This window comes from Chiroxiphia lanceolata, chromosome 8 (assembly GCF_009829145.1).
Source record: "Chiroxiphia lanceolata isolate bChiLan1 chromosome 8, bChiLan1.pri, whole genome shotgun sequence".
NCBI classification, from domain to species: domain Eukaryota; kingdom Metazoa; phylum Chordata; class Aves; order Passeriformes; family Pipridae; genus Chiroxiphia; species Chiroxiphia lanceolata.
In genome coordinates this window covers 7,233,074-7,246,003 of record NC_045644.1, presented here as the reverse complement: position 1 = coordinate 7,246,003, position 12,930 = coordinate 7,233,074, and the positions used below count along the sequence as shown (strand labels likewise).

The 12,930-nt window shown below is 35.0% G+C and overlaps 1 protein-coding gene across 6 annotated transcripts in view; it reads left to right on the top strand.

Moving 5' to 3' along the window:
* Positions 1–12,930, top strand: part of CFAP46 (cilia and flagella associated protein 46) — a 64,312-nt gene that overhangs the window by 34,665 nt on the left and 16,717 nt on the right. For 5 of the 6 annotated variants that reach the window (XR_004358191.1, XM_032694188.1, XM_032694186.1 and 2 more), the window contains 14 exons: positions 362–517; positions 876–1,024; positions 2,468–2,566; positions 2,829–2,958; positions 3,881–4,027; positions 5,363–5,563; positions 6,509–6,615; positions 7,177–7,359; positions 8,170–8,305; positions 9,054–9,233; positions 9,673–9,861; positions 10,318–10,452; positions 11,325–11,504; positions 12,580–12,747. Coding sequence is in view for 5 of the 6 variants with exons in the window: in XM_032694188.1 (XP_032550079.1) it covers positions 362–517; positions 876–1,024; positions 2,468–2,566; positions 2,829–2,958; positions 3,881–4,027; positions 5,363–5,563; positions 6,509–6,615; positions 7,177–7,359; positions 8,170–8,305; positions 9,054–9,233; positions 9,673–9,861; positions 10,318–10,452; positions 11,325–11,504; positions 12,580–12,747 (2,160 nt within the window). In the remaining variant the exon portion in view is untranslated. The remainder of the gene's footprint in view (positions 1–361; positions 518–875; positions 1,025–2,467; positions 2,567–2,828; positions 2,959–3,880; positions 4,028–5,362; positions 5,564–6,508; positions 6,616–7,176; positions 7,360–8,169; positions 8,306–9,053; positions 9,234–9,672; positions 9,862–10,317; positions 10,453–11,324; positions 11,505–12,579; positions 12,748–12,930) is intronic. The other variant, XM_032694189.1, reaches the window with a different exon arrangement.

Here is a 12,930-nt window from a genome sequence, read left to right as displayed (position 1 = left end):
GCAATCCTCTCTTTCTGAGAGATTTTTCCCTGGTCTCATGTGGTAAATAGTTCAGATGCTTTCCTGGGCAGACTCTCACAACCTGTGAAAAATTTCTGAGTTTGTGTATCATAGATTCACTCTTGATCACACAGACTTTACAGGTCAGGTATTTACAGATACTTTTTCTTTTGTGTTGATTGTTGCATTGTTCAAGATACTGCTGTTTTGTAAAACCCACAGTGTAGGGATCCAAAAAAACCCCCAAATCCAAGAAAACTTCAGAGGATATTAAACAAATGTGTTTATTTTTTTAGCTGAATATTTAATACCGATAAGATTATTAATTTGACCTTATAAGTGTCCTTGGTTTTTATTATAGTCTGATATTTCTGTTGCAAAAGAGGAGCCTAAAGTTGATAGCTTACCAGCAAATGTGGAAGAATGGGCCCTGTACGAATGTCCTAAGGAAATCAGAGATGCTTTTAAACAGAATACAAATATCTATGGTATTAACTGGGAAAATTTCCCCAAACCTGTAAGTACACTCCTCAAAATTCTAGATCATTTGTTATTTAGGGAAAAATGAGTACCAAAAAACTATGTTGCATTTTAGTTTCTGTCTGTGTATGTTCAGAGATCTGTCCAAAATACTTTTGTGTCGTAGGAGTCATTAATACTTCAGAAAGTGTTAGTCTGTCCCCTGTATGAAATGCACTTAACTTACAGAATAAATTTGTTGGCTTTCTCTGTACCTCGTCGCTCTTGCAGCTTGAAAGTTTATTTGGACCTTTTTTGGGGTTTATTTTGGAACTGAAACTGTAGTCATTAATTTAAAAGTTATTTTCTACAAAATTATGTTTATACTGGTTGAATTAAAAAAAATTTCTTTTCAGACTTGCACTTTGTATTTTATGGATCTCTTATCTAAAGAACTACAGAAGATTTTTTGCCCCCACTTGATTCTTCCCATCTTTCAACTAGCTGAAGTTATTGCTAGTGAAGTTGTGGAATGTAGAAGTCTGTCTGATCTCTATCACCTTCGGTTTGTATCCTTTATTTATTTTAAATAGAAGAGAAACTGAATGGAGTGGACCATCCATTAATATTTCACTAAATAGTAACAAGGCTTTTTGTGACTTACTATTTTATATTTGTGGTGGTTTTTTATTTAATTTCTTTTTTAATGCATTTTACTAGAATTTTGTTGAGTCGGTTTGTGGAATTAAAAGCCACTAAATTTATCTGTTACTAAACATCATCTCCACGTGGAAAGTGTACAAGAATATGAAACCAGGCCACTTCATGAGAATGATTTTTGAAATGCCTTATTGTCACCTAACTGAAAAAAACGAAGTCCAAAAGAGTTTCAATAAAAGTATTATCTATTAAGTAGTCAAAAGCAGGCTCCGTTCCTGCAACAAAAATATCTTGTCTGTAGCTGAAGGGCACAAAGAAGTTTCCCTAATAAATGTGTTTCTACAGAGATTTGCTTTTGTGACCTAAAGGATGTTATTTTTTATGGATGATCACCCCTAAAAGTTTTTATTTAAAAATATTTCATATGCATGCAATAGAAAACTTTTGCTGTTTTAGTTAAAACACTTTATTGTGCTTTTTTGAAAGTTATTTATTAATGTTTGCTTAATAAGTTACAGTTACAAACAATAATTGTTTATTTTCTTTTTGTTTGCAAAATGCCACTTAATGTATATTTAAAATGCTTGCAACTAAGCCCACAGAGCAGAATAGATAAATATTAATGTATACAAATGTGTGTGTTTATCTGTACTGCCAATTTATTACTGAGTTACTGTCTTACAAGGCTAAAGGGAATTTACTGATAGGAAACTATTCTCAGCCAAGATTTGCCAGACAGATTTTTTTGTTGACTCCTCAAGATTTGTTTTATTTCTTGGTATTTTATTTATATCTATGACTTGATGTCTCTGTATGATTAGGTAGGTGTACAGGATTATATATTACTCTTTACTCAGTACAGAAAGGTAGGTGAACATGTACACGTGGATGGCAGGGTTTGCATAGTATAGTAAGACCATATTATAAATATTTTCATACTTTTACCCAATAGTTTTTGCCATTAAGTTGGAGAGGTAGAGGTTTGAAGGACAGACTGGTGCTATTGGTGGCTGCCCCACCCCTGGAAGTGTTCAAGGTCGGGTTGGATGGGGCTTGGAGCAACCTGGTCTGGTGGAAGGTGTCCCTGTCCATACCTTTAGATGTTTGTAGAGGTCCCTTCCAGCCCAGAACATTCTATGATTCTATGACCTCTGTCAATGGATAATTTCAGCTACAGCATTTCCGCTGTTATTATTTACAGTCTTTGTTATTGCCAGTATTAATCAAGACATGAGAAGGTAGGATTGACAAATGTGGAATGTGTGCTCTTTATATACAATGTGTTTATGTAATGTAATATATGCGGAATTTTGATTGTTTCTTAAACATTTTTTCTTTTTATTTTTAGAATTGCCCTGATATGTTCAGATTTAAAACTGAGTCAGGCATCTGTGTATCATGAGAGAGCTGCTGGAGAAACACATATTAGTGACTTGGAACAAGCAATGTATGTATTTTCACTGAAGAGGCTGTATTTAGTTGGGGCTTTTTTCCCTACAGTTGATAAGTGCTGTTGGGGGAAAAATATTTAAAACCACGATCTCTGAACACAACTGTGGTATATCAGCTGTGCCTGAAACTTCTGTGCGTGATCGTTGTGTGGCTGTCTGCAGAGTGAGTGTATGGTAAACATTCCTAACACACTAATACTTCATTATGAGATGTTTTTAAAATATACTTGAATTTACTTTTTCTTTCTTGTGATTTAGGTGTAGGCAAGAGATCGCACTGAAAAAATCAAAAACTGTACATACAGAAACAGAAGAAAGAAAAACGTCTTCTGGAAATGCTGAGCTGAATATTAGTAGGGATGAGAATATCCTTAATTCAAGTGAAAAGGTTTTTATTTCTGCTTCAGTTTCTATGCTAAGTTACTCTTCGCTTTTTTTACATACACTTGCTGATTTGTTTTTAGGTAATACTTGAGAAATACATGAACACAAAAATCATGAAAAATGCATGCTGCTTAAATTCTGCTGGCAGGCATCAGCTGAGGCTGAGCTGGGATTGCCTGGCATATTATTTGTATTGAGGAAAAACAAGAGTGGAATCTCTGTTCACACAAAGTAAAATTGCTTTCCTATAAATGGATTTTGGGATTAATGCAAACCAGTGGAAAGGACTGAGAAGCAAAAAAGACACTGTATTCACTCTTGGTCTCATTTTTTCTCTTCTTTCTCTCTCCCTTACATTACCACATACTGTTTTGCTTCCTCTTACATATTGTTTTAAAGACATACAAATATTTCAGCTCTGTCTTTACTGTCTATTCTTTAGGAAGATAATTGCCTTACTGACTTTTTTAAAGCTTACCTACACTTTGCTCTTTGTTATGGCAATTCTGTCCTTACTTTTGTCATATCACATTGCACTCTTTTTTCCCCCATTCTTGTGCATGTAAAATACCTTTCTTTTCTAATTACTAATCTCTCTCAAGTCCCCTCTTTTAGCTTTTGTACATAATTTTTCCCCTTGAGTTTAGTTATTACCAAGAATTCACTTCTTTGTGACAGTAGCATATCTGAAGTAGTTAATCTGTCCTAAAATTAGTTATAATAGTGTATGCTTACTAGTTGAATGTCTTTTAAGGATTACAGAATCCAAATCTCACAATAAACCTATTTTTCCTGTAATATAACATTGAATTGCAAAGTTAGAAAGTAGAACTGGACTGTGGGATACAATAGTTAATAACAATTTATATTCCATCTAGATGAGTTTTTGAAATTTATGACAGTGTAATACTTTTGTTGTTTTTCAGGTTTTTGAGTTAAATGCAGCAACAGGAAAAGGACTGAGTGCACTTTCTTTCCCTTCCTTGTGGATTGAAAAAGCTGATGTACTAATTCAGCTTGGCTTGTATCAACCAGCGAGACTTCTGCTTGCAGAGGCCCATGCTGCAACTCAGGTACAATAAAAACTAAATGGAAAAAGAAACATTAATAAAAGATGGAGAAAAAAATGTTCATTTTGATGCAGTTATTCCTCATAATAATAATCAAACTACAAAAATCAACGTTCTCCTCCCACCCCAAACCAATGTCATTTTAAGTTTCTACATGTATAGTACATACATTTAAATATATGGCATTTGAGTCCAACTTTATGGGAGTTGCCTGAAGGTTATTTAAATTTGTGGAGTAGTGTTAGCATCTCTCTGCTTTGCAGTGGCCTTGAAGGATACAGGTATATCCCAACCTTGTTTGTTTGCATAGGTGGAGGATGTTCAAGGTTTGCTCAGAAGAGAGAGAGGGTGTTCAGCTCCATCCTCTCGAAATTTTGATCGTTTGAAAGTCTCCTTATTTCATTTTGAACTTCATTTTGGTTTTACTGCCAACTGTGTTTTGCTAAAACTGAAATTACACCTTAGAATTCTGGCAGATCTGAAATAAGTGTCTATGTGTTCCACCAAACAAACCTGCATCATCTCAATACAATGAAGAGTTTACGTTTCAGATCTTTTCCCTAAAGCCACCACTCTCCACTGTAGCACTGTGCTTCCTTATACAAGTTACTGAAACATAATTATTGCAGCAAATCCTTTACTTTTAAAAAAAGGTAGTTATTATCCTGTTATTTTGTGTAATAATATTTCTCATGTAAGTAAAAACTGCCTGTGTATGTTTAGCATAGTCATGAATACTTTGAATAATATTATATGAATAATATTCAGTAATAATACATGCCTCTTTTTAAAGCATTAATTAAGTATTGTGTATAGAGAAAAGTTCAAAATACCTTCGGGAGGACAATAATTTTAATTATATAATTTCTTACTAGTACCCTGTATGTCTGTATGCTAGTATACAAATCTTATACTATATTTGTCCCTTACATGCTACTGGTTATATAGCATGTAACTATTGTGAGTTCACTGGATCTCTATCATATCTATATATCGGTTCATAAAAACATCTTTCATCACCATGTCTTCATCAGATGCTGACAAACACTGGCAGATTTATACATACTAAACAATAGCTGAAAAATAGCTTATTTGACTTGTGGGGTAGAATATAGGGGAATATAAAGAAATGTGAGGTAGATTTGAAGTTCTTCATATAAAGTAGACACTTCATGTTTTTGAAAAAAAGAATTAATATAAGGTGTACTAATAAGAAATTCAACAGCCACTTGAGGAAATACCATTCACTTTTTATTTCTGTAAGTTTAAAATACAGACAGACAAAAATGAATAGCAGTAGTGGATTTTGGTATACAGATCACCTGTCTTTCTGTGTAGGAATTGAGGGCCCTGTCTGACGTGTCAAGGTGCTTGTACTTACTGGCTGTGTTGGCTAACCTGGAAAGGAACCATAGACAAGCTAAAGCACTCCTGGAGAAAGCACAGCTTCTGGGAGGAAATGAGCAGTTCTGGTACAACAGTACTCTTAGTCTGGTAGAAGCAATTCTAGAGGAAGAGGGGGAAGGAAAACAGAGTATGGTAAGGAAGTTTTTTGGTTTGGGGGTTGCGGTTTGGGTTGTTTTAGCTGTGGTCCCTCTCAGTGAAATATTATAGCCTTTTCATTTCAATAAAAGCAAAATTAGGTGTTAAATGCAGTTAATGTTGTTTTCTCTGTGTTCAACAAACGTTAATTACACATTCCAAACACATGCAGGCCACTAGGAATGAGATTTTACCCACAAAAGTTTTGCATGTTCTTATATCCTAATCGCTCTATATCCTTCTACTGAAATAAGAGCAATTATAAAATAGCATGTGTGACTAAATCCCAGAGATTTGATTCTCTTGATTAGAATGCTTTTGTATTCAAACAGTTCTGTTAACACTGGAGTATTTATTTTCCATATTTATTAAAAATTGTACCTTTCAATATTATTTCCTAGGATGCTTTTCCTTTTCAAGTATTCCAAATACTTTTACAAATACTGTTTCTGGATTCTGGAAGATACTACTATAACGTATATATGTTTTTAGAAAAGCCTTTTCCTATTTGACCTATAACATTAAAATATCCATTTACTGTTCAGCCCTTAACTTTCATGAGTTTCAGCATGAATATAGTCTTGTGTCTGTGATGATCTGCCCTGTATTGATAAGGTGTGCAAGTCTGTGTTGTATGGAGGGATTATTTTGATTTGGGCTGAACTCATATTTATTATTTTTTGCTCTGCACCTCCCAGATAAGTCTGGCTCCATCTTATCTCCTTGTGTTTATGTACACCACTCACTTGATCATCAAAATATCTAAGTATGATCATAACTCAGACATTCTAGACTTATTTACAGTTATCAAGAGCCAGTTCGGGAATACTGGGGAAAGATAATTAACATGTTCTGTGCAAAATTTAAGCTTTCTAAATGAATGTTTAATATTATACATAAACATGTAAAATAGGATTCTGAAAGTTCTGGTATTGCCTGCAGGCTTGTGAGATTCTGGGACACACTGTAAATGTGCTCCAATCCACGTTACTGAGGAGGCCTGGCAGGCAGGCAGAGCTGGGGTTTATGATTGCATCCCTTGAAGCCAGGTACCTATCTCTTCATTCACATATGCCTAGCTTCTAATATGCACCTACATTGCAAATAGATGTGATTTTTACAATGCTTCCTTATTTTACTGTGGTACATTCTGTGGATTACCAAATATTTTTTTTCTGAGTGATTTATGTGTTGGTTTGGATTTTTTTTAAATTTCAATTTCTTTCCCAATTTCTTTGTTCTTGTATGTAACTGCCTGTTAAGTGAGTTGGTAAGTTGGTAAGTAAGTTCAGATACCACAACCTGTTGTGCATAGTTTGCAGTGTAGGTTACCTGAAGGTGGGAGGTACCTTCTGCCTATGCAGAGGTATCTGTTGGAGCTGGGTACTACAATAATTAGATACATGGAACAAGTGACACCTCATTTCTAATCTCAAAATATAGTATTTTGATTTTTTAAGAACCTACTATAATTTGTAAAACACCCATTTTAAGAACTAGGAGGCTTTTAATAGATTTTTTATAATTTAAAGAAAGCAGAGAGAAATGTGTGTGTTCTCAAACATAGTCTGTGCTTTCTGACTGCTGTCTTGTAATTAATTTTTTTCTAGGAAAACACTTATTCAGATACATGTTGCCCAAGATCATATGACAATTAATGCTGAGTCTGCTCAGTTGCCACATATGCTACAGGAATCTTACAATAAATTGGTTCAAATTGAGAAAGACTTGGTTCATTATGGGCATAAAAACTGCAGTGCTGAGATACTGCTGGAATGTGCAAATATCCGTAGGTAAGACTGTACCTCTATGGAAAAATTTCATTTAGGTTGAACTAGTCCACAAAGTGCATTGTTTACTTTTTGTAGTCTAATGAAAGCTGGAAAAGAGCAGATAACGTTGTTATGTTTTATATATTGGTGTTACATGCCTGTTTGCATTCTTCACATATTCTATATTCAGCAAAGTCCTGTAGAATCAAAAATTCTTTTCACTGAAGGCAGAGTTAATTTTAGGTGGTACCAGTGATTTTTGTTCTATTTTGAGGTCAAAACAAAGTATCAAGGTCTCTTAAGTCAGTGTTTCGGCTTGCCATTTGCAAAGGTCTTTTAGCAGCTACACCAGTCATTCCCAAGTATTTACAGGCTTTTACCATTCTTACTGTTGAAATGTTTCTCTAGAAATTGGTGCAATAGCAAAAGTGCAGAACATGGTGTCCCTGGAATCCCAGATGCTTCCAAGATACCCCCTCAAAACGACTGGGATATGGTTTGTACCTGGGCCATTTTGTTACTGGGAGAGACAAACTCTGGAATATTGTCTGCCTTTCTTCTCTTTTAGTCTTGACATCTGCTTGCACTGCAACAGGGCAGTTACAGGAAAAAGACTTTGGAAAAACAGCTTGTGAACGTTCACTTCTCCTGTTTGAACGTTTCAAAAAACACTTGTACAATATTTTGTTAATCTTTTTATCTATTAAGTAATCTATTTAATTAATCTGATAGATTAATTGTTTTATTATCTATGTTCAGTAGTACTTATACCATAAGAATAAGCATTTTCTTATGTTAGTTCCTTTGGATTTATGGTGGTGTTTTTTTCAGGTTGATTGCCAAGCAGGAAAGGAACAGAAAAGACAAACACAGTCATTATCTAGATGCTTACAACTTAGCTCAGAGGGCAGTATCCAAAACTGAGGAAGTGTTTCAGAATGTTCGGAGTTTATTTGCATTTAATGAGGTATGGATATTTTTTTCACCTACTTGTTAAGAAAAATCTAGTTTAGTTGTAATATTCACTCATTCTTGGATAATTCCTGGAAGCCCCAAATGAGATTATCTTCTTGCAATGATAAGCATTGTTTGAAATATTGCACGTCAAAAGAATTTACACTTTGAAAAGGGACGAAGAGAGGATTTGTTTGGCCTTTATCAATTTTATTTAATTCTGAAATTTATCTAATAGCTACAAAAGAAAAAGTATAAACTTGGGGATATTTTTGATTCTCTAAATACCTCAGAGGTTAAAAATTCTTCAACATAAAGTGTTTCTTCTCAGGAGAAAAAAAATTTTATGCAGAACATTATTATAAATAAAGAAAGTCTGTCCTCAAAACAGTATATTGGGGTAGTGGAAGCCTGCAGCCTACTTTTCCAGTGTGTACCATTATTATGCTCTGGCATCCAGCTGCATGTACACATGTGTAACTCTTGGAATTGGATATTTGTACCAGGTACTTAAAATGTGAAAAGCAAAAACCCCGCTGCTCTTGTTCTATGCAACTACTTTGATTGCTTTGTAATGTATTTGACATTGAAGTTTATCTTTTAAATTACTTAAATATCTTCATTGGAATGTTTCTGCTCTGTTGAGGTGAGATTGCTAAAATCTTTGCTTCTTTAATTAAAACAACATTGTAACTTCTTATCAGGTAAATTTGCAAAAATACGTGACATTAGAATTCTACATTGCTTTTTCTGTATTTCAGAGTACAAATATTAGTATCCCATTAATGAGGCAATTAGCTAACAGGAAAATAAATCTTGTAGAAATTCTTTTGGATATATTTCATCTTGTTATTACTGAGAAAAAGCGTAAAGAATTGGGAGAGGTGTCATCTCATGAAATTGTGGAGGCATTCATCATTGAAGAGAATGCATCAGAACAGGTAATACAAAATATTTAGTGCTATGAATTGCATAAAAGGTATAAAAAAGTTTCCTAGGGACGTTTTCCGTAGCACAACTTCTTCCACTACTGAGGAAACGGGCCTCCAGGCCATTTCTGTATTTGTGCAGCAAGGGAGGCTCAAGTGTGTGATTTCAGTCCTGGGGATGGTTTATTGGGCACCCTCCCCTTATCCCATGCCTTCCTTGGCATTGATTGTACTTTGCTTATGGATCTCACATGGAGCTTTTTTTTATTTAAATCAGTTGTTAATGAATTTGTGTATCTATTAAAGACAGGTAATTTGTAGTTGAAAGTGTAATCATATTTGGCATACATATTTGGTATGTGAATAGATATGTGTTACATTTTTTTAAAAAGTATATTTCTATCTGTATGGGTATATATGAGCAGATAAACCTAAATATGTATTTTGCCAGGATTGGAAGCATATGGAATGTGCTGTGGGTCACATTACACTGGCTCAGTTAGCAAATGTACAGAATCTCTGTAAAGGCTGTCCTGACATCAAATCCAAATGCCTGTATCTGACTGGAAAAACTCTTCATTTCCTTGCCATTGATGTAAATCCTGTATATTCAGAGATTTACTGGAAGCCCAATGTTATGGTATGCATTCTTTTCTGCACTTAAATTATTTCCTGTGTGTACAGTTTATCTGCCCCAATGTTTTTCTAGATAAGGTTGTATAAAACTGCTCTTTATTGTTGTAATAAGAACCCCATGTAAGAAAAGGAAGGTTGATTGAGACATTATAAATACCGTGATGAATTAAAGCATTCAGAAGAAATTAATGGAGGGCAATTATTAGAAAGTCAAAATCTTAAAGGTTGTATGGGGGGGCCTTTTTAGTTTCTGTTGGTCATATTGCCATTGTAAAATATTAAGAAATTTTTATGTCTGATGATATTAGTAAATCTCTCACCATCAAGGAGCTAAGGTAGTGATTTCTATTATGATAAACTCAATTTTCACGTAGACTTTCAGAAAAGAAATGAAGCCAGCCTTACTTAGTGGGATGATTAATTATTCTTTTTTTTTTTTTTTTTCTACTGTGATGGGTAGGAAGAAGCTAAATCAGACATTAGAAAATCTCCCCTGTCTTCAGCAGAATGCAGAGAACAGGACGGGACAGACAGTGTTTTACTGACTAATAAATGTCATAATGATAAGGACAGGAGGAAAATACAGGAATTAAAGGTACATTAGCATATGAGCTTTCATTAGAATTTGAGTGCTTCCTTTTTATGGAATAACAGGCAACGTGTCAGTTCTGGAAATGTCTGTAACGCAAACTTGAACTTACAAAATTAAAAAAGTCTACAGAACACCTTCCAACAAACAGCTTTCCAACCCTGCCCTGCTGTGTCGCTCTGTCCTGCCCCACAGGATGTGGGAGCTCCCAGGAGAGCTCTCCCACTTGCTCCCAGAAAGGAATGATTTATCCCTCAGTGGTTTCCCACTGATGAGCACATAGCATCTAGGACTAGATGAGCAGGCAGCTTCCTCTCTGCCTCACAGACATGTCTTTCAAAGGGAGCATAACATTTTGCAGACTGGGAACAAACAAAGTACTTCTGTCACAAAACGTGTAAAATTCAATGAGCTGATCTCTGTTAACTGCTGCAGTTGAAAGCACTCTAGGAATTGGGAATGTACAGTTTGTGATGCCAGTAAAATGAATAAATACCTGAGATAAGAGATTTGTGGGTTTGTTTGGATTAAATGTAGGTAACTGTCACTGGAAGCAACTGTATTGATCGTTGGTTCTGAATGACTCATATTGCCTGGAATTCAGTCTATTCTGCTAAGTACAGATTTTATGTTAAAAGAAAGTATTGTGTTAAAACATTTATTTTTTAATGTTGTGTAACAGATGTTGTTGTCTGCTAAATACTTAGTCTGTATTTGCATATTTTGTTCATGTGTTAAGTAAATGCCTTCAAAAGAAGAAGCGTGAAAATTAGTCATAAAAAGCAATACTTATTTTCTCTAACACACTAGTAATATGTGTACATATAACAAATATTTAATATTAATTTTACTATAAACCTTTTATTTTTATCATCTAGAAGAAACATAAGATGGCTCAGAAGTATCTTTCTCAGTCCAGTGAGGCTTTGCTGCAGTGTATGGGGATTGCATTCAGTCAGAACATGACTGATGTACTGACTTCTGCTAGCTTGGAAATGGCCGAATGCTTTCAACAGTTTGATCCAGTTTCAGCAAGCCAGTTTTTGGCACTTCATCAGGTAAGGCAGCAATGTTTGTGCTGCTTTTCAGTGAGAGAATGTTGGAAGTTGCATAAGCAAAACTGTATTGGCACAGCCTGAGAATTGGTCGTACGGAACACATGTAGGGTCCCATGTGAGAACTGGTGAGTAGCACAGGTCATCAAATATAGGATATGTTTGCTGAGTTCAGATCATTTGATTGGTAGCTTTTTAACAATTGTGTTATCTGTTGTGTTTGACCTGATGTTTGCATTGATGATTGTGTACATGAAAAGATTTTAATAGAAGAAATTACTATAATTTTATTAGCTAAGACATTACCACAAAATACGTTTCATTCTTCCCTAAGAAATAATTTTAAAAATGTTTCTCTGGATTTGTTTATTCATTGTTTTGAAGTGTGTAAGAAACATTTGTATTCAGTTTGTCAAATTGACACGTGCACAGCATGGTCCCATAGATGGCTTGAAGGTGTGTGAATCATTCCTGTGAATACGTCCCTCCATCCCAGAGAAGATGCAGAGTAGCTCTGAGGCTTATATTCCCCACATCAGGAAGGAATAGCACATAGTTCCTACACAATGATCTCTGATACAGAAATACAGAAAAGCACCTTATACTACTTTCCTTCCTGCCATTATCAGCACAACTGAAGGAAGTTATGATAAGCAGAAAGCACCTGATTCTCTGTCAACTCTTAAATTTGCACCCGTGGGTGGAGTGGACTGGGTAGGTCTTCTGATAAATCAGAATCAGCTAATGCTGGATTTCATGGTTCAGACTCAGCTTACTTGAAAGGCTGAGTTCAAAACATGATATTTACCATTCTGTGTAGACCTTCAATGACTAAATGCAGGAACCTAGATGATAAATGTAGACAAAGAAATCAATTCCAGCTATTCATATTTAAGAACTTTTACTAAATTATTACCAGACTGTTTACATTAGCCTGTAAGCACAAACAGCAGTCTTTTGCTAGTTCATCTCACCTTTAAAGCAAGAAAGTGTTTCTTCCACATAGATATAACACATATAGTGTATATATGTATTTGTATAATTTTTGTAAGGGAAAATAAATGTAAAAATTTTACAGAGCTGTTCAGTGTCTATGATGATGAAGACTATTCTCCTAACGGCTACATCCAACACCAGCAGCTCTCAGCTGGCAGCATTGCTGCATCTCCAGAATCATTTGAAACGAAACAGAAACACAAGTGATCTTCTAAAACGTGTGGAACAGCAACTGGCTGCTACTTCAGTGGTAACTTTGAGATGAGCTTCTTATTAAGGTTTATATATATTTTATAAACACACACACAGAGACACCTATGTGTGTTTGTAGGACACGGGACAGTGATGGGTTGGCAGTACTGGGGGAACAGTTAGACTCTCCTCTCAGAGGGCTTTTCCAGCCTGAACAATTCTGTGATTCTGTGAGCCACCC